Genomic DNA, 22219 nt, shown 5'->3' with positions numbered 1-22219 from the left:
TCGTAAAAAAAGACAAACCGGGGGTAAAGTTCGTGATATTATTTGTCAAATTTAGTGTGTGAGAAAAATCCAACTTTTTTAAAGTTGGGTAATATTAGACGTTAGTATCCCTTATTTATATGTCTTTGCTCTATACTATCCCAACGGTCGAGTGATTTAATTTTATTGCTCTCTTTTTCCGAGTGAAATTGGATCTGCATTTAAGGCCCCATAAAAAATATGGGCCTAAAATATTTGTGTATCTGACCAGTTATAGGCCCAAACAGAAATGAACGAGTGTCACTATCGTACTCTTGTGTTATCTTGGTGGATTTCATCCGTCTCAATTAAGTTGGAGCAAAACTTTTAGGTACGGTGATTAAGAAATAGTATTAGATAGATTTAAATAAGGTAAAAAAAACTAAATAGGATAGAGAAATAGAGGAAGATATTAAAGTGATGATAAAATAAAGTACTTCATCCGTTCCACTTAATATTACATGTTTTCCTTTTTTCTTTGTTTTAACTAAGATGACACATTTCATTTTTTAGAAATTTTCTCTATCCAATTAATACATCCAAGTCCAACCACATTTTTTCTCGCTCCTATTAGAATACTCATCTTTCTTTCTTTTTCTATTTTAATATTTATTCTATCTAATTAAATACATAAGCCAATAACTCCTACAATCGCGTGTCAACCAAGAAATGTGTCATCTTGCTAAGACGGAGATGATGAGATATTTTGTTCTTTTATAAAAAAAAAAAAGAAGAGAAATACTCAATATAGTTGGAACATCTTAAAAAAAAGAATATAATTCAATTTAATTAGTTGGAACAAAGGAAGTATTCTGTTTATATATACATGCTTTTTGTATAGAGCAGATACAATGATTTCATTCAAACCAATATAACACGTAATCAAATATATATTCACAAGAAACTTTGGTGGAATTTCAAAAAATAACACCAAGGTCACATAGTGATCTCATTAAGATATTACAAGAATATGGGCATTTTAATTAATTAGTAGGAGTATATAAAAACGCATCAACGGATTCGATATAATATCGAAACAAAGTAAAAATCAAGCACAATGGAGAAGTATATATATAGAATTCTTGAATTTAGGTTTCACAATCCTCACCAGAATTCAACAAATATCCTTAAATTTAGGAAAAAACATGGTAATACAAATTAAATGAAATGAAATCATGTACAATGCGGAGAGGTTATATATAATCCTTGAATTACATGTAATGTTTTCACAGAAATCAAACATAAATTAACATTGATGTTTCATGATCCTCAACAAAATCCAACAAATTTTGTTCTCCAAATATATTGAGATTTTTTTGTTGCATTTGTTGATAAAAGTTGTTTATCAATATGTATGAAAATTGAAATATAATTTATCAAATTTCATCACCCGAACATCGTCGGAACATATACAATTGAGATCTCGTTGGAATCCTTATTAAATTATCTTTAATTTGATATATTTTTTGCGAAAAAAATAATTTAAATTGAGAGAGTTACGTAAATTTAAAGATTTGAGATGATTTTGAGGAGAGAGAAAGTAGTTAGTTATAATTACTACATATAGGATTTGACATTAATACCCTTTTAATTTAATTAATAATTATTTAAATTTAAAATATATTACACTTGGCATTATATTAACCACAAGATCTTCTAATCTAATGGTTGAAAATTGGTCTCAATTTTGGATTGGTAATTAGTTAGCAATTGATTACATCCCTGGAAAGCATTTTTAAATATTGGGACAAGATCTTCAGGTAAATTCTGCTTTATTGAATGAATGACTTTCAATGCACAGAATCCCTTTTTATAATAAGTAAGGACCCTAGGTTTGGTTCGACTCGATCATTCCGGGAAAGAACCAACAAGAAAACCCGAAACGGAGCTTATAATACGCTCGACTCAAATTGTTTAAAATAAAAATAGATAATAAAATACCGAAAACAAACAAGAAACATAATCCTGAAGTAGCACGGGCTTCTTTGATTGCCTCTTTGACGTCCCGGCTTCTTCCACTCGACACCAGCTCCTGTTTCATCCTCGTTGCTGTCACCCGATGCTACTACCAGTATCAAATGTTTCCATACAAATCAAACATAATCCTCAACAACATACAACAAACCAATATATACTCTTTAATTACAACAAACAAATACTCTTAAATGAACATAAAAAAAACATGGTAATACAAGTGAAATGATGGGATAATGTGGCACCTTAACCCTTCTGCTGTCTTAATTGCCTGAAAACAATTGATGAATATTCAATACATGGTAAGTGATTTAAACAACAATCATAATGAGCATGTGGTTGATATCTTTGGTACTGTGTTGGGTGTCCGAGTTACAGCAACCCAAGCCGCATAAAAACGATGTAAAAGTTCTCTCGTTCATAGCCTAGCTAGTAAAAAAAGATCAACCATCAACCTAATACACACATGCTACAGCATTATACAAGCACAAACATTTTGTTTAAAAAAAGAAGTGAACTGATGTGGTTTAAGCAAATTAGATGATGTAGGAAGGCTAACCTGTTAACCAAGCTGAGAGTATAGCTATTACGTCGCATCTCAAAAGGAAAATGAGTAACGAACTGTAAAGAGCTCTGCGGGTAATAGGCTGGTGGGAACGAGAACTAAGGGATTGCACTCAACTAATTCAATTGTTGCTTGGCCCATTGATGGATCACGCCTCCAATCGATCATTAGTAATTTGTAGCAATGACTTAACCTCAGGAAGTTAAGCTTTGGGAGGCTTCCTTGTTGAGCTCTCCAGAACACCAAATCAGCGTCTTCAATTACAAGTCTCTCAAGTTTCAAAAAGCATCCTGATTCGATCTCCCACACCGGACCTCTAAAGGCATACTGATTTAAGGTGAGATTTGTAAGATTTGGTAGCTGCGAACCAATGTCATTCATGTACTTCCATGGACACCCTAACCCATCCAACCGCAAAAGTGTCAGACTTGATGAGAACATTTGAAGAGGAACCATAAACTCATACTTCATCTCAGGGTTCCTTACAACATATACAAGGCTCTTCAAATTCTGGAGTTCTACAGATATATTACCTAAGGTACTAAGTGTGTTGCAATAATCAACATCATCATCGTCATCATAAGGCTTCAACTCCATGCGGATTAATATTTCCTCTAAATTAGGGATTCTTTTGAGAATTTCACTAGTGCAGCTCTTTGCACTCACACCCCAAACACCGGTAAGTTTGTCTAATGTAGCATCAGAGTTGGGAGTGGGTAGGTCTCTTCCATAGATATCAATATGTTGCAGTTCTTGCATGTCCCATATTTCCACTGGCATATATGAGTGACTACCACGCTTTTTAATATTCATATGTTGTCCAATAATCAATGATTGAAGGTGGAAAAGGTTGGATATGGAACCCGGAAGCTCGTTGTTGCAAGTTAGTGCAAGGTACTTTAGACAAACTAGTTTCAGAATTTCAAGTGGAACATGGTAAAAGCGGACATTAAGAGCATCTAGTACCGAGAGTAACTTGAAATCCATAGCATGTATTGGCACTGGATATTGGTGATAAGGACCTAGGCAAAAGAGAGAACGGATCGTTGATGCACAATCACTTTTTATTGAATTATACACTTCCTGGAAAGCAAATAAAGTGTTGCAATGGGCACCCAAACGACGCTGATCTTTCACAACATCATCACAACTTTGTAAAATATGCAAAAACTTGGTCTTACTAGCTTCTTTCCTACACAAGTGCTGCCAGCAAGAATGCACGCGAAAATTGTTGCTCGAAAACCTAAATCTTAGATTTGCTCCGAATAGAATAAGATGATACGAGTCAGAAAGCTTGCCAAGGCATTCTATTGTATAATCTTTGAATGTGTTTTCTTTAGTCGGTTCAACAAACCCTTCCGCACTCATAAGATTGTAGAGCTTTATTATCTCTATATTACTATATGGAGGGAAAGCTCCTAAATAGAGAAAGAGCATTTTTAGACACTGAGGCAAGTATTCATAGCTTGGGAAAAGTACCTCAGATATTTGATCATATGCATCCTCGAAGACGGAATTATGTTGTTTTTCGGCTACCTCAGTCCAGAATTCTGGGGTCTTGTCTTCTTTAGCTAGGAGCTCTGCAATTGTGACTATCATAAGTGGAAGACCTTCACATTTTTTAGCAATCTTCTCTCCCAATTTATCTAGCTCAGTAGGAAAACCCTTCTCACCGAACACCTTCTCACCTAGTAATTTTTTACCTTCTTCATCATTCAATAAGCTTACTACTTGAAATGGAGATCCTTCATCTCCTAGCAAGCTTCGAAGTAAGACTGCATTATTCTCTCCGATAAATGATGGAGATTTTTCATTAAATCTTAGCCTACTTGTAAGCAAGATTCGGACATTTTCTTTTGGCAATCTATCCATTAGTCGCCTGTCCCATTCCCATATATCATCCATCACAATGAGACACTTCTTATCCTTGAGTCTCTCTTCCAAGACTCCAACCAATTTCTCAATGTCATCGTCATCCTCTCCTTGGCGAGTGTTGGGATCCAGTTGTGCTAGAATGCATCGTAACGTTTCGTTAGATTCACATTTTCGGCCCACTTTGACCCATGCTCGAAGCTCGAAATGTGTCTGAATGGTTGGATCATCAAATACTTTCTTTGCCAGAGTTGTCTTTCCAACCCCTGCCATCCCAATAACAGATATCCAATTAATAACCGCTACCCATCTCCATTCATCTTCTTCTGCAAGTAGATAGTCCCGGACTCGTTCAAATTCCTCGGACAATCCAACCATCTCCGAGTTGATTCCAGCAAAATCAATTCTTGAGGAAATCGGTTCGCCTTCTTCTTCAGGCATGTTCTCCAGTTCAACACCGTACTCCACCTCCATCGGTGTCAGCCTCTCGAGTAAGTAATCAGCACAGCGCTGCAGACTCTGCAGATCTAAAGAGAAAGGCAAGTGATCTCTCTCACTTATAGATGACCTTTCGATTTGCGGAAGAATCTGATCATAGAAATGGGATTCAAGTAAATCTTCGAATTCCCATACGGCCTCTTTGATACGTTCATCCAAAGCATTCACCTTCGTCCTGATCTTGCAGCAGCTCGTCTCATCCAGCTCCAGCAGAACTTTCTGTAAACGACACATGGCATCGTATACCTGTTGTAGGATGTGTGCAGAGAGTTGCTGGGGTCGAATCTTATTCTTCAGAGAAATCGCTTTACCAAAAGCAGACATCATCCCTTTGAAATATGGAGTTTTAAACACGTCGGGATACGAAGAATATGAGATTTGTGGCGAGGGAGAAACCAATGAAATGCGAGGCGATTGTAGAATACTCTGAATCGTATTCTTGAGAGAAATGGCTGCACCATAAGCCGCCATCACCCAATTGGAATATGAATTATCAAACACAGTGTTATGAACTCAATTTCCACATCAGTTGTGAGTCTTTTGGGATGAGTTCTTTTGTATCACAGAGATTTAGTGATGGTGAAGAGAGAAGAGTTAGTGGTGGAGAGAGAGGAGTTGGTAGTGAAGAGGGAGGAGAGAGAGGAGAAATTGAGAATGGAAATTGTTGATGGAGGTGAAGAGGGAGGAGTTGGTAGGTGGTGGTGGTGGTGGTGGCGGGATTTTGGAAACTGTGGGTATGCTTTTTGAAATGGTGGGCTGCAATTGGCTGAGTGGAATTATTGGTCATCAATAGCATGTTACAAAAAATATTAAATAATTTTTTTTTGGTAACTAGTACACAAGTTGAAATATGTTATATGGTTCTCGACAAATTTCATTGGTCTACAAAGGCAGCGCTGATTATGGCTTGAAGCCATCAACAAGTTGGCAATAGGAAATAAATTAAGCTAGCTGAGAAATAATACTATTAAATTGAAAGAAATTAGTATATCACCGACGAATTCTCAAGAAATAATATCTCATTTTGCAATATGCTAAAGTCCACAATTTAAAGTCACATATTACACTCTAGCTACGTTGTGTTAAATGGGGACTTTAAATCATGGACAATATAAGTATTTTAGATGATACGCAACGCATTTGATGGCTAGGCAGGACGACACACAGTCACGGTGTGGCCCCGTTGCATGGTAAGGAGGAGTGTGGCGGCCACGGTCAGGACAGCACATCACGGTACGCAACTCAATCGACTTTAAAAATTTTAGTCGCTCATTTTCATTTTACAAATAATAAAATTAAATAAAAATAGGAAATTTAATAATAAAAAGAAATAAAAATATCAATATAATTGAAGGAAGGACTCTAGGCTGTGTGGAATTTTACAACTATGCACAAACGTTTTGTTTGATTTATAACTATTCTCTAGGTTGTAATTTATAAATTTAATGAAATATATTAACTAGAAAATTAAACTACTCACTAATAACATTGACAAGGCAAAAAAAAAAATATTAGCAGCAACTAAAATGAATCAAATTTCTATTTTAAGTTTTGTAATAGTTAGATTAAATTATGGTGTGTGAGCCAAAAACAAACAAGTGTAGTAAGAAGTGGAATTTCAAAATTGGCCACCAAGGAGGTTTCAAGGCGTAACATTCGAACCATTCTTACCGGTGGTCGTTCGAACAGCTTTAAAACGATCCACCTTCTCGTCTAGTATCTCAGGGTGCGCTTCCCAGAAGCCTGTCTCGTTTATGTCGCAATGTCCTACAACAACTCTGCCGCCTCCTTCGTTGTCCTACATAAACACGCGGCTACAAGTTAGCCTTGATGCCACAGATAATTAGTAATCAAATGAAGTTTCGTCCTCACTTTGTCCCAGAAAACGGACGAACCCAAACGGAACATAGGTGGCAATGTGTTGTAATAGTCGGGAACTCCAGTGAGTCTATCAAGAAGTTCATTCTTCTCCTCGGTTCGCTGCAAATTAGCAATAACAAAAACAAAGGTATGAACCAATATCTAAACTAAGAAATAGAGAAGAATGGAATGAGCATGGTCGAAACCTCATACAGACTCGAATAATCCATGTGATCATTATCAATCATCACAAGGTCATTTTATACATCCGGAAACTATAGTGATTAACGAATCTAAACGACTGACTACCTCCAAATAACTTTGTGCATCGCTCTTGCTCATTCCGGACTCCACGAGCAACCACAAGCAAGTATCGTACTGATTGTTGATGTTACCTGCAAATCGGGAGTAATGGAGATTCCATTTAATTACACAAGTCATAGAAGAAATAGGATTTTGAGGGATTGACAAACTAAGCTTACAATCAACTTGTCTCCATGCTAGATAACCTTTGACGATCTTACTGGATGGGTAGCAAACAGCACGGGCGTAAAAACATGGTAGGTGTTTCGTCTCTTTTTGAGGGAAAAACTCATTCCATCTCATCGTGTACGTTGAAGAGAAGATAGATACTATAGAAGAAACTATCTCACTGCACCGGAAATGAAGGTGTTTTAAACTACAAAAGAGGATAATCCGAACAGAGGTGTTTTAAACTACAAGATCGTAATAGAAGAAATACCTGGCACGTCTTTGATATAGCTCGGAGTCCTTATTCAATACAAAGCTGAGAAAGTACCAAATTAACTTGTCAAACACATACACACATTGTTAAAATGAGATGATGTGGAAACTGAGTAATAACCTGTACTCATCACTAACACCGTAAGCAAAAACGACATCTCTAAACTCTTCCAGTACAGCAACCGCGCATGCATTTATTAGATTGAGAGCTCGCGCATCATTTGGCTTCTCAAATTCATGAACATCGGAAAACCTACCACAATCCCCAAACAAAGTAGAGCCACTGAGTGCTATTGTTTGACCCAATTTGGAGCTCCACTTGAAGTAAGTAGTTACCTGTGGAAATGACAGCCATCAATGCGAACAACGATCCAGGTGGACAACATCAATCTGCTCTCGTATTGGAAAGATTCGATGTACTGATCAGGTCTAGTTTTGTTCAACTTTTCACAAAACTGTCCCAGCTCTTCTTTTGATAACCACTTTTTTTCCATCCAAAATCTTTTTGATGCAATATTTTTTGAGCGAACTGTTAATAATTTCGTGCAACGTGGTGTGACAGGGTTGCCATCATCTTTATCCTTCACAATATCTTCAACCTAGTCACAATATCTTCTAGTTAAACACAAATTCGAGCCATTCTGCTCATTTGAAAATCAACAAGCACAAAGCCGTAATATTAGGTAACATAGCAGCTCCAGTTCAGCATAGATCTAAAGAAACGAAGAAGGGGAAAAGAAGAAATCGAATTAGCAACTACCTCTGTCTTGAGAATGCATGTACCTTGGCGAAACATCTCCGGAATATCTTTCTTGTAGTTGATGTTAAAACACTGGTAAAGCAATTCATTTCTGTCTTGTTTAAGAGACCCCTGAAACCACATTTCCACTTCAACAGATAAATACACAATACAAACAAATTGAAAATAGCAAAATTCAAATATTCTCAAGTTTACTCTCAGTTTGTCTTGTGCATCCTTTTTACTCTTTCCACTTTTAATCAGCTGCCAGAGACAAGTATCATACAGGTTATTTGTGTCACCTGCCAAAAGGAGAATAAATTTCAATTTTCTACATAGCAAGACCCGAGCATTGTATATAGTTCAATGACAGCACTTCAACATAAACGGGTGCCATAGAAATTTATCACGTAGATTTGCACCGATGTACAAGAAAAATCAACTTACATTCATATTGCCGCCATGAAAGATATGCTTGAAGAACCTCCACAGATGCACAGCAAATAATTTGAGCCCGAAATGAATGGGCATATTTCAACTCTTTCTGAGGAAAAAGAGCCCTCCACTTGGTAACATAAGTGGATGTAAAGAAAGACACAATAACAGAGAGTATCTTGCTGCAAAGTATACTTTTAGTCAGCAATCATGATCCTGATGATCTTGTATCATGCTTCAAAACTTATTCTTTTGCATAATAAAATAGAGTAAATAAAAGTTTAAATTTTATATTCAAAGTTCGAAATTTAGTTTTCAGGGAGATCAAAGTCTACTTGGCAATATTTATACAGACTTTTTTGTAAAAACGCAACAAACATGGAATATTGCTACCTGCCAGAGTAAATGACACATCTTTTATTTAGAGATAATGATCCCATCTTTTAAAAGTAAAAATTCTTTTGAATTCACCTGCCGCGCCGCTGGTAGAACTTGGTTTCCTTTCTGAATATGAAACTACAGACAACCAATAAAAGTATCATAGACCAAACAATGGAAAGAGATTTGTTTGTATTGTAAGATATGTTGTTGATTACCTGTACTCATCACTATAACCATACGAGAATATAATGTCTGGAAACTGCTCCAAAACAGCAGTGGCACACTCATTCATTAACTCTAATGCTTTCTTATCATTTGGTTTCTCAAACTTATGCACTTCAGAAAACCTACATGATAGGACTTATTATCTTAAAGAACTGTCTACACTTGTCTACAAACTATGCTTCAGAACATACCTGCAGAAATCACGGGCATGAACATGGACGATGATGGTGTTGGGCAGCATGATCTCATGCTCCACCTCAAATGAATTCATAAAATAGGATACACCTTCATAAAGATTGGATTGTATATGATTACTCAAACTACTCACTAATAACATTGATGAGGCAAAAAAAAGATAATCCATTAACATCAGCAGCAAGTAAAATGAAACAAAGTTTCTATATTAAGTTTTGTAATAGATTAAATTAAATTATGGTGAGTGGGCCAAAAACACACATGTGCGCTAATTAATTTCTACGAAAGCTGAAATGAATCAACTCTAATCATGCATATATTAAGCAGCGGAATTTCAAAATTGGCCACCGAGGAAGTTTCATGGCGTAACATTCCAACCTTTCTTACCAGTGGTCTTTTGAACTGCTTTAAAACGATCCACCTTCTCGTCTAGTATCTGAGGGAGCGCTTCCCAGAAGCCTGTCTCGATTATGTTGCAATGTCCTACAACATCTGTCCTGCCAGTAGCACCTTGTTCGTTGTCCTACATAAACACAGGCTACAAGTTAGCCTTGATGCCACAGATAATTAGTAATCAAATGAAGTTTCTGAAACATAGAGAGAGTCTTCACTTTGTCACAGAAAACGGATGAACCCAGGCGGAACATAGGTGGCAATGTGTTGTAATAGTTGGGAACTCCATTGAGTCTATCAAGAAGTTCATTTTTCTCCAGGGTTTCAGTACCCTGCAAATTAGAAATAAGAAAAAGTAGGTATGAGCCAATATACAAAACAAGAAATAGAGAAGAATGGAATGAGCATGGTCGAAACCTCAAACAGACTTAAATAATCCATGTGATCATTATCAATCACCACAAGGTCGTTTTATACATCCTGAAACTATCTAAAGGACTGACTACCTTCAAATCTTTTTGTGCACCTCTCTTGCTCTTTCCGGACTTCACGAGCAACCAGAAGCAAGTATTGTACTGATTGTTGATATGACCTGCAAATCGGGAGTAATGATTATACCACAGATCATTTTTCTTTTTGGTATACATGGATGACTTTATAATTCTTTATACACACATTAGTAATGGAGCTTCCATTTAATTACACAAATCATAGCAGAAATAGGATTGAGGGATTGAGAAACTAAGCTTACAATCAACTTGTCTCCATGCTAGATAGTCTTTGATGATCTCACTGGATGGGTAGCAAACAGCACGGCCATCAAAATATGGTAGGTGTTTCATATCTTTTTGCGGGAAAAACTCATTCCATCTCATCGTGTATGTTGAAGAGAAGATAGATACTACAGAAGAAACTATCTCACTGCACCAGAAAAGGTATTGTAAACTACAAAGAGGATAATATGAACAGAGGCAACAAGATCGTAACTGAAGAGATACCTGGCACATCTTTGATACAGCTCGGAGTCCTTATTGAAAACAAAGCTGAGAAAGTACCAAATAACTTGTCAAACACATACACACATAGTTAAAAAGAGATGATGTGGAAACTGATTAATGACCTGTACTCATCGCTGACACCGTAAGCAAAAACGACATCTCTAAATGCTTCCACAACAGCAACTGCGCATGCATTCATAAGATTGAGAGCTTGTGCATCATTTGGCTTCTCAAATTCATGAACATCAGAAAACCTACCATAAGCCCAAAGAAAGTAGAGCCACTGAGTGCTATTGTCTGATCCAATTTGGAGCTCCACTTAAAGTAAGTAGTTACCTGTGGAAATGACAGCCATCAATGCAAACAACGATCCAGGTGGACAACATCAATCTGCTCTCGGATTGGAAAGATTTGATGTACTCAGGTCTAGTTTCGTTCAACTCTTCACAAAATTGTCCCACCTCTTCTTCCGATAAACACTTTTTTTCAATCCAAAATCTTTTTGATGCAATATTTTCTGAGTGAACTGTTAAGACTTCCCTCTTACGTTTTTTCCTACTTCTTTTGACAGTGGAGCCATTATCTTTGTACTTCTCAATATCTTTAACCTAGTCACAACAGGAGATAGTTTAACTAGTGTAAGTTCTATTAATCAAGCATCTTCTAGTTAAACACAAAAATCGAGCCATTCTGCTCATTTGAAAATCAACAAGCACAAGGCCGTAATATTAGCAACTACCTGTGTCGTGAGAGTGCATGTACCATGGTGAAACATCGATCCCTGAAACCACATTTCCACTTCAATGTACCATTTTCAAATTTCAACAGATAAATACACAATACAAACAAATTAAAAATAGAAAGATTTAAACAATCTCAAGTTTACCCTCAATGTGGCTTGTGCCTCCTCTCTACTATTTCCTCTTTCAATCAGCTCCCGAAGAGAAGTAGCATACTGGTTATTTGTGTGACCTGCCAAAAGCATATTAAATTTCAATTTTCTACATAGCAAGACCTGAGCATTGTATATAGTACAACGACAGCACTACAACATAAGCAGGTTTCATTTCCCTGACAAGATCTAGAATTTTATCACGTAGATTAGCACCGATGTACAAGCAAATTTAACTTACATTCACCTTGCCGCCATAAAAGATATGCTTGAAGAACCTCCATAGATGCACAGCAAATAACTCGAGCCCGAAATGAAGGGGCATATTTCAACTCTTTCTGAGGAAAAAGTTCCCTCCACTTGGTAACATAAGTGGATGTAAAGAAAGACACAATAACAGAGAGTATCTTGCTGCAAAGTATACTTTTAGTCAGCAATCATGATCCTGATGATCTTGATCATACTTCAAAACTCATTTGCATAATAAAACAGAATAAATCAAAGTGCACTTGGCAATCAAAGACATGAATTTATACATACTTTTTTGTAATAACACAACAAAACATGGAATAATGACACATCTTTATTTAGAGATAGTAAAAATTGTTTAAAATTCACCTGCCACGACGATTGTAGAACTCGGTTTTCTTTTTGAATATGAAACTACAAACAAGCAAATAAAAGTACTCTTATGATAGACCAAAACAATGGGAAGAGATTTGTGTGTGAGATATGTTGTTTAATACCTATACTCATCACCGTAACCATACGAGAATATAACTTCTGGAAACTGCGCCAAAACAGCATTGGCACACTCATTCATCAGCTCTAATGCTTTCTTCTCATCATTTGGTTTCTCAAACTTATGCACTTGAGAAAACCTACATGAATGGAAGGACTTACTTATTATCTCAAACTACTTGTCTACAAACTATGCTTCACAACATACCGGCCGAAATCACGGGCACGAACATGGATGATGATGGTGTTGGGCAGCATGATCCTATCCTCCACCTCAAATGACTTCACATATTTGTACTTGCTATTTGCCATTTCACTAAATTGCACACTTTCTATCGATCTAGTCTAGTTTGAGACTGCATCAATGGCAACAATCAATGAGTATAAAAACAGCTAGGATTTGAATTCTAGTAAATAAAAATTCCAGCAAATCCAGAAACAATAAAATTCTCGGTCGTTTTAGTTCGAGGTGAGATTTATCATACTTTCCTACAATTCAAGTACAGAAACAGTTAGGCTTTAACGTAGAAATTTGGATTTGATTCATACCTATAATCCAAGAGAAATAGGCTAAATGTTTACCTTGAAAATTGAGTTGGGGAGGAGATGTGGCAGTCGAAAATTGCGACAAATTATTTGAAAGATGCTATTTATATACGTGTGTTTCAGAGTGTTGAGAAAAGAGGGAAGGAAGGGAACAGAGGTGTGGGCGTCGGCTGAGTTAGTTGGCCCGAATAATTGATAAAATTGGGTTAGGGCTATAAAATCGCAACTCTAATACAAAATCGGCCTATTCAGGCTAGCTCATATTGGGTTGGCGGATTGATCGGGCTGGCCTGATAGAGTTGCTCAAATAAAGTAAAAAATTGTTGAGGCAACTTTTGTCTGTGTTTCGCAATAACTAAATCTAGTTGTATGCCAAATAATGTGAGATAGATGTGATTTGTTTCATGAAAAAGGAGATGCTACAAATAAATTAGGTTAAAAAACTATTTGTATAATATACCAACGAGATAACCTACCAAAAGAAGAAGAGATAGTTAAGGAAAATATTGGTGATTAATATGTATAATTGATAGGAGAATACATGTCTAGCAATAGAATGATCTACTGCCATAAATATTACTCTATCTCTGTTCATTAAAAATGAAAGTTTTCCTTTTTAGATGGTACCATTAAAATTTATACGTTTTCTAAAATAGAATAACACCATATCTACTTCTCTTTTACTTTATTCTTTTCTCATTAACTCATAAAACAATACTACATAAAATCTCGTGCTGAAAAGTAAATGTACTGAGAACGAAGGGAGTACTATTTTATAAAAGCCCTATATAAAGGGTACGCAGAAACAAACATTGAGCCCTATATATCTACTTTCAATATTCAATAGGTTCCGCTGATTCTTGAATTTTGATGTGATTTCACAGCTGAACAAGATGAAAGACTATCTCCAAATGTTATTGAAGATTTGTAAATGTTAGTTGATTTTATAATTAAGATTAAGAAGAGATTTGATCATTATATGTTGACCTTTTGAACATTCTGTTATAGAAATACCATGTAGTATAAATTGCTATGAGACTTGGTTCCTTTTTACAGGTTTTGCACTTGTAGTAATGTTATAAAGACTCAAATTATGCCTAACTACTTATACATCCAAAGTAGGAACTAAAAGTCACCAAACAAGTCTCATGAAAATGATGAAAAACATTTTCATCTCTATACGCCTTTGATTTATACGTATGGATCATCAAGGAAAAATTGCTAATAGACAGAATTTTTTTGAAAGTTTTTTGGCCCGAATATTTTTATGGGTTAGTTTGGAATCCGAAGGTTTAGGGTTAATGTTGAAAAATCCACAATAGGATAGCCTACACCTAAATAGCCCGACAATTTGAGTGGGTAAGTCCAATTAACATCTAGCAAACAAATACAAAAAGAAAGAAGAAAGACACAAGAAAGTGAACAACAAACAACCGAGATTAATTGGCGAAGTTAGGGGTTAACGACTTAACGGGGATCAACCGACACTAACCAGGAAAAAAAATCAATATATATTGAAACGTAACGTATCTAATTAACCAAATTGCACAAACCACTTCTCTCATCCCTATTTTCTCTCTTTCTCCAACTATTATTAATTGGACACACCACGTGCTACTATTTAAAGACACATCAACGAATTGTTACTCTCTTTTCATTAGCATAGATTATAGATGCATACAAAAGTCATAAAATTAGGCCCTTTTTCTTTAGTTGGCCCATTTTACTTACTAGTCCGGAAAAGGTGTTTTTCAGTTCTATGCGGCCAATAAATTATGTAATTGACTTCAATAGTAACATACTCCTATGTAACTGGGTCAACCAAAGGAAAATCATGAATGGATTATTAGTACAGAAATTAGGGTAATTAATCTACATTAGTTTTTAGACCATTCATTAACTTTCTTCAACAAAATATCTGCCATTTATCTTTTAAAGTATACTTAATTAGTACTTCATCAATCCCATAATATATAGATGTCACACTTGATAATGATAAGATTTTAGAAAATATTGTTTTGTATGTTAAAAAGAGAGAAAATAATATATTTAAATTAATTTGAGAGAAAACTTTATTTGAAAAAATAAATGTAACATCTTTAATAGATAAAGTCTTATCGATGATTATGATGAGCATTGTTTGTATCATTTGAAGAAATATAAGTGAATAAAAAAGGCTAGCGGAAAACATATTTTACAGAAATGCCCATGAAAAATTTCAAAGTTGTCAAGACCGATGGCCCCACCCCAGACCCCAAAGTAGCTTCGCCCCTATAAATATTCCAACTTAAACCACATGAGTTATCTGTGATAGAAAAATCATGGGAGCCATAGCAAAACTACTCTCTTATCCCAACAAAATCCTCTCCACTTTCCTCTTCCAAACTCTCCCAAAACTCCTCTACCTATCTCTATTAGCCCTCTGCGTCTTCCTCAAACACTACCAAATCTTCACGAGGCGCCGCAGCTTCGCGGCGGCCGTGAAGAGGAAGCTGCCGGATCCCGGCGAGTGCAGCATCTGCCTGGTGGGCTTCGCCGAGGCCGGGGGCGAGTGCTGCGAGCTGGACGCGTGCGGCCACTCGTTCCACCGGCGCTGCGTGGAGACGTGGCTGAAGGGGTTCAAGGCGACGTGCCCACTGTGCCGGGCTGCGGTGTTTCCTGAGGCGGAGGCGGAGGAGGCCGAGGCGGAGAAGGAGGAGAGGGATTGGATTGAGAAGAAGTTTGCTTTGGCGTTGTTGAATGCGTTGGATGGTGGTGGATGTAATGTTAATGGCTATTTTTAGTTAGGGATTTTTGATTCATTATACACAATTTGAATTTTGAAAGATCTTATTGTTCAACAAAAATTTATCGTAATTTACCGAAAATTTGACGTAGATTGTTGGTATGGTGGCACGGTGGTTGATATTCGAGGTCAAAGATTTTTTGGTATTGAGTTCAGTACTACGTGGTCTTTAAATTTTTATTCATTTATTAATTGATTAAATAAAGTACTACTCCTACAGTAAAATTATTTTATCTGAGACATTTGGTATAACACATGAATTAATGAGTAACTGGTAAGTAAAAGAAAAACGATGAATGATAGTTAAAATAATTTTAGGGGATAGTAAGATCCACATTGTCTTAAGTGTTTATTAATGGTAGATTTTAGTAGTAAAACTTGTAAATAATGAGCTGGAGAGAGCTTTTCGTAAATGAAAATTAAATATTTTTATGGGATGGACAGAAAATAATAGTGTCCCTATTTTCATGTGATGCACATAAAAGAAAAATATTATTATTTTTATGGGACAGAAGAAATATTAATGATTAGTTTTTAATTTTACTCTCTTCATTCTTACTAGTACTATATGTCTATTTTATAAATTCATTTATAGTAGTAATAAATTTTATATGCAAGGACCAACTGTAGAAAAAAGTTAAACGAAAACAACAATTTTAGTTTGACACACGTTTATAAAATGTCACGACTAGTATAAAACAAAATAAATATAATAATAATAACAATAACAATAACAATAACAATAACAATAACAATAATAATATTTTATGGCGTCGCTTGTTACATGTGTCAATAGATAGGATTATCAAAATCTACGACATGTGTGGTTTGAATTCCTCGAAAACGAAACGTCACAAACGGAAATAAAACATGTTTTTAACGCAAAATGTTTTATTTATATGAATATAAACAACACTACGTCACATACTCACATCACATCTACTGTATATTAGACTCAATTCTGGGCCAATCAATTATCCGATGAACATTAGTACACTATCAAAAGTAAAAAAATTATAGATAACAAAAATAATTCGATATATATAGTGTTAAAGAAAAAATTCACTTTATTAGAGGAGGAAACTCAAAAATACAGAAGTTGAAGAATTTTTAATATGAATGATCCAATAATGAAAAACAAAATTATTTTATATATCCTCCTAAACATGTGGGCATAATTTGCAATTTCATTAATATTTTCTAGATGGATCCATTTCAAACAAAGACTTTGATTATATATGTGTGATTTTTTTTTTAAATTTCAAATAAATATATAATTAAATACTCCAATAGTATGAGATGTAGAAAATGACAAAACCAGTTCCAATAGTTCTTCTTAGTATGAAAGAAACTAGATGAAAAGTTTCGATAAATTTAAATTTAGAAGCAATTATATACAACCGATAACATGATCAACACAATTTTATTGACGGTTCTCATAATTCATAAACGGAATATTAATTAGTTGAAAGTTGAAACAGTATCATTATGTTGACTTATTGAAAAATATATGGTCTAAATCTATTCACCAATATATTGGCCGTTAGTTTTAAGTTTTACGATAAAATGGAAATTTTAAGTAATTTTGAATTTCTTAAAAAGTATGTTAAAATTTTTGAATTTCACGTAAACAAATTCGATAATATTTAGCATCATCTTCATATATATTCGGAAAGTGATATCAGTATATTAGTAATATAGTATATGTGTAATATCAGTTTTTTTTTTCAAATACAATATCAATATACACCGTAACAGTTTTCTAAGTTAGTAAATCAATGTATATAGTATCAGTTTAGTATACACCATGAGTCCATAATAGTGTATGTTAGTGTACTGATAAATCAGTGTGTGTAAGCATTATGTATGTATGATAATATCACACATAATTTCAATTTCTTTCGCACATAGCATCCGTATATGCATTGATATTTTTCTTTCGTAACTATTTTAACTTTAATAGACATTTACACCCTTTTCGCATTAACATCATACTTAATTATATATCACATTACATGTGTGTGAATAAGTGGATTATATATAGGGCGGGGGAAAAATACCGAAATACCGAAATACCGGCCTTATTGTACCGAAAAAATACCGAAAATACCGAATTTTCGGTACGGTATGATAACTTGCCGAAAGATTCTGGTAAGGTAACGGTATGAATTTTCAAATACCGCGGTTTACCGCTGCATACCGAAATTCGGTATATACCATAAATTAAGGTATATACCGTAAACTAAGGTATATACCACAAAAATATAAATACATTTATATATAAAATATATTTTATATATTTTAAAATTATAAAATCTATTGTGAAATATAAATATAATTATGAATAAATTATATTTAACTTATTTTTAAAATTATAAAATATAAATAATATTCTAAAAACTCTAATTTTCTATTTTAATTGATGTTGAAAGTTAGGTATACCGCAAAAGTAAGGTTTACCGAATTTCGGTACGGTATACCGAAAATGAGTTACGGTATCGGTATGGAAATTCGTCATACCGAAAATAAGGTATACCGAACTTCGGTATACCGAAAACTTTGGTAAGGTAAAGGTATGACTTTTTCGCATACCGTATTTACGGTAAGGTATACGGTATGGTGATTTCGGTAAGGTATACCGTACCTACCCACCCCTAATTATATCTAATAGATATGATTGGTTCTACGGTCTTATTTTGAGAAGATTATTCAAAATAATCATCATCCTGCCAAGTAGTATATAGTACTATAAAACTTTCCCATGCATATTTATATATTTTAATTAACATCAATTTTAAATTTCATGAAACTCCCTCCGTCCTACTTTATGAGTCTCATTTGAGTTTGGCACAGGTTTTAAAAAATGTAAAGGAAAGTGAGTAAAAAGAGATAGTACTCCCTCCGTCCCACTTTAGGAGTCCCGGTTTACCATTTTTAGGTGTCCCACTTTAGGAGTCTCGGTTGGAATATTCCATAAATAGTATTAGGCCCCACATTCCACTAACATTTTCCCACTCACATTTTATTATAAAACTAATATAAAAAAGTAGGACCACATTCCATTATTTTTTTTTCACAAACTTTTCTTTACATTTTTTAAAACTCGTGCCGAACTCAACCGGGACTCCTGAAATGGGACGGAGGGAGTATAATGTAAGTCCTACTTTTATATACTCTCTCCGTCCCGGCTAAGATGACACATTTCTTAGCCGGCACGGGATTTTAGGATCTATTGGATAATGTATTTAATTGGAGAGAGAAAATGTGGGTGTAAGAATTAAAATAGAGAGAGAAAGAAAGATGAATATATAAATAGGAGTGAGAAAAAATGGTTGAAAGTATTAATTAGAGAGTGAAAGTTACCCAATAAAAAAAAGGAAATATGTCATCTTAGTTTGGGCAAACTAAAAAGGAAAGCATATCATCTTAAATGAGACGGATGAAATATTAGTTTTATAATAAATGTGAGCGGAAAAAGATTAGTGAAATATGAGACTTATTACCATTTATTGTAAGAATTCGGAACTCCTATAGTGGACAGTTTTAAAAAAAAAATTGATGTGTGAAGATTGAAATAGATTTATATAGCTGGAAAGGAATATAATCATCCACTTGCTACCATAATTATTGTAATCGTGGATACAGATTATAACTTAAGTTATATACATGTGTAACTATATACGGAGTATATTATTTAATGTGCTAATGGTACGAATGTAAATCGACAGTGAAAATCAAATGTTACCTTATTTTTAAGTCTAAGTTTACACTTGGACGTACCAACACAAATTAACGCTAAGGCCATGTTTGATTGACGGGAAAGTAGAGTTGGCAAGGAAAATGATTCCAGTGAATCCTGAGAATATGATTCCTAGTAACTTTACTTTCCTGTGTTTGGAAAATATCAAAATTTTAAATTTATATTTAATTTAAACACCGAACTAAAAATATACTTATTATTTTTTTATTTATAAAAAAGAATAATACTGTAAAATTTTTAATAAATTACTAATTATAAATAATAATAATTATATAATTATAATTATTATTACGATGCATAGTTTAAATATGGATTATCCATCATAATATATTAATATAATTATAATTATAGTTACATAGAGTATTATACTCATTTATTATAATAATAAATATAAATTATTATATTATAATTATAATATTTATGGATATTATAATTGAATAAATTTTATAAATTAAAATTGCACTATGACTTTATTGATTAATTATTAATTATAAAATATAATTAATTATTATTTATTATACAATTTATATTATATAATTATATTTTAATTATTAATTATTAATAAATTACTATTAATTAATTTTATGAATTATTATAAAATATGGTTATAATTTTGATTATAGTTATTCATTATAGTGAAATTAAGTATGATTTATAATTTAAATTATTTTTAAAATATTGTAATTATTAATAATAATAATAATAATAATAATAATAATAATAATAATAATAATAATAATAATAAAACTATACTATATTGCTTAAATATGTAAGAATCCTAAAACTGGGAAAAAGAATACCTAAGAAAAGTTAGGATTCAGAATCCTGGAAAGTTGTACTAACTTTCCTTGTTCTCGGATTCTGATTACTTTCCTAGTTTGATTAAAAACTGAAACAAACACAGGAATTTAAAATTTAACGAATCAGATTACTTTCTTAGACAAAATCCTGACAACCAAACATGGCCTTAGTGAAAATTAGCATAATTCGTAAAATTGTTGATTTTTAAGAACATTTAAAATTTGCGAGATATACCTGTTAGGACCGTCGACTGCACCAAATTTTAAGATGGATAAATCAAACATGCCCAATTCTTTAGTTTTAAAATTATATTTTCAACACATGCACAACTATATATACAGATCCTAAACAATTGTTTTTGTTGATAGTAGAAACATGGGAGCTATTGCAAAACTTGTGTTATATCCCAACAAAATTCTTTCAATTTTCCTCTTCACAATCATGCCTGATTTCATCCATTTAAGCATATTAGCTCTATGCATTTTCTCCAAATATTACCAAATTTTCACGACGAAACGTAGCTACGAGGCGGCCATCGTGAGCAGCCGGAGGAGGCTACGGCCTCCTCCGGCTACCAACGAGTGCAGTGTCTGCCTCTCGGAGTTAGCGGCCGAGGAGTGCTGCGAGCTGGTGGGGTGCGGCCACGCATTCCACCGGCGGTGCGTGGAGAGGTGGCTGAAGGGCTATAAGCTGACGTGCCCGCTTTGCCGGGCCACGGTGGTGCCAGAGGCGGTGGCGGCGGAGTACCGGCGCCTGCTGGCTAAGGAGGAGGATGATTTTGTTGAGAAGGAGTTTGCTCTTGCTTTGTTGAATGCTTTGAATGTTGGGAGATGTAATAATAGTTTTTTTTAGTTTGAGTTAATTTATAATTAGATTATGGATTGTGTTTTTTTTTTCCAAGAAAATGATACGTGAGGATTGAGATATATGTATTGGTCAAAAATATAATGAAATCTGGTGCGTTGAGAATATTGAAATTTCGATATATTGTACTTTAATCAAGTTATTTTGTATCCAGTTATAAATGGATTGATTTTTTCAAGAAATTGATATGTGAAGATTGGATATATGTAGGGATGGGGAAAAATATCATAACTTCATGATATCGTTGTATCGCACTTATTGTATCGAAAACATATTGAGAATATATGTATTGGTGAAAAATATACTGAAATGCTGATGCGTTGTTATAATGTAAAATATATTGAAATTTCGATACATCGTACTTTAATCAAATTATTTTGTAACCAGTTAATGGGTTGATTTTTTTTTTCAAGAAATTGATATGTGGAGATTGCCGAACCGCCGGTTAACCGGCGGTTTCACGGTTCCGGCGACGTTTTCGAGGCGGCCAGCTATCGGTAGGATGGTCGGCTTTTTCAGGCGGTTTTGCAGGCGGTTTTTTACCAAAACCGCCGGTTAACCGTGAAAACCGGCGGTTAACCGCCAAACCGGCGGTTTTCGGTTTTGGCGCGGAACACAAGGCTGACACGTTGCAGCTTCGATGGGATGTTTGAGTGCAGGTGGTCAGACGGTTTGTTGACCAAACCGGCGGTTTCGGGTGTAAAACCGGCGGTTAACTGGCATGTTCCGGGCGGTTAACCTGGCGGTTCCGGCGGTTTTTGACCGTTTTAATTTTTTTTTTTTTTTTTTTTTTTTAAATTCGAATTTTGAATTCAATTTCAGATTTCCCCCCAAATTTTTATCTATAAATACCCCCCTCTATCCTCACTTACATTTACCTCACTCTTGTGTTAATAAGAGTTTCTCTCTTCAATCTCCCAATTCTCTCTCTTT

At 34.5% G+C, this 22219-nt stretch overlaps 2 protein-coding genes across 13 annotated transcripts; one reads left to right on the top strand and one right to left on the bottom strand.

The window, feature by feature from the left end:
- Positions 1 to 1773: 1773 nt before the first annotated feature.
- On the bottom strand, positions 1774 to 13252 carry LOC125200830 (tRNA(His) guanylyltransferase 2-like). Of its 12 annotated transcripts, XM_048098617.1 has the most exons (28): positions 13113 to 13252; positions 12739 to 12886; positions 12536 to 12670; positions 12408 to 12452; positions 12031 to 12200; positions 11784 to 11869; positions 11637 to 11678; positions 11234 to 11505; positions 11020 to 11151; positions 10898 to 10942; positions 10651 to 10820; positions 10406 to 10491; positions 10118 to 10231; positions 9885 to 10029; positions 9503 to 9596; positions 9302 to 9433; positions 9177 to 9221; positions 8718 to 8887; positions 8487 to 8572; positions 8292 to 8402; positions 7868 to 8130; positions 7653 to 7784; positions 7530 to 7574; positions 7270 to 7439; positions 7097 to 7182; positions 6800 to 6907; positions 6599 to 6725; positions 1774 to 2263 (listed from the first exon to the last, which is right to left on the bottom strand). In XM_048098617.1, exons 2-28 carry the CDS (start codon positions 12840 to 12842, stop codon positions 2256 to 2258), a joined length of 3123 nt encoding a protein of 1040 aa, XP_047954574.1. In that variant the 5' UTR covers positions 12843 to 12886; positions 13113 to 13252; the 3' UTR covers positions 1774 to 2255. The 12 variants fall into 12 exon arrangements, 10 of the variants coding, with proteins under 10 accessions (XP_047954574.1, XP_047954576.1, XP_047954577.1 ...); XM_048098616.1 differs by lacking the exon at positions 1774 to 2263 and having other exon boundaries at positions 6449 to 6725; positions 9894 to 10029; XM_048098626.1 differs by lacking the exons at positions 1774 to 2263; positions 6599 to 6725; positions 6800 to 6907; ... (2 more) ...; positions 7530 to 7574; positions 7653 to 7784 and having other exon boundaries at positions 7991 to 8130; positions 8315 to 8402.
- A 2145-nt stretch (positions 13253 to 15397) lies between these two features.
- LOC125200504 (RING-H2 finger protein ATL56-like) lies at positions 15398 to 15859 on the top strand. Its single transcript, XM_048098141.1, has one exon. It carries the CDS (start codon positions 15398 to 15400, stop codon positions 15857 to 15859), a length of 462 nt encoding a protein of 153 aa, XP_047954098.1.
- Positions 15860 to 22219: the final 6360 nt, after the last annotated feature.

This window comes from Salvia hispanica, chromosome 1, assembly GCF_023119035.1.
Source record: "Salvia hispanica cultivar TCC Black 2014 chromosome 1, UniMelb_Shisp_WGS_1.0, whole genome shotgun sequence".
Taxonomy (NCBI): domain Eukaryota; kingdom Viridiplantae; phylum Streptophyta; class Magnoliopsida; order Lamiales; family Lamiaceae; genus Salvia; species Salvia hispanica.
This window is presented reverse-complemented; position numbering and strand designations above follow the sequence as displayed.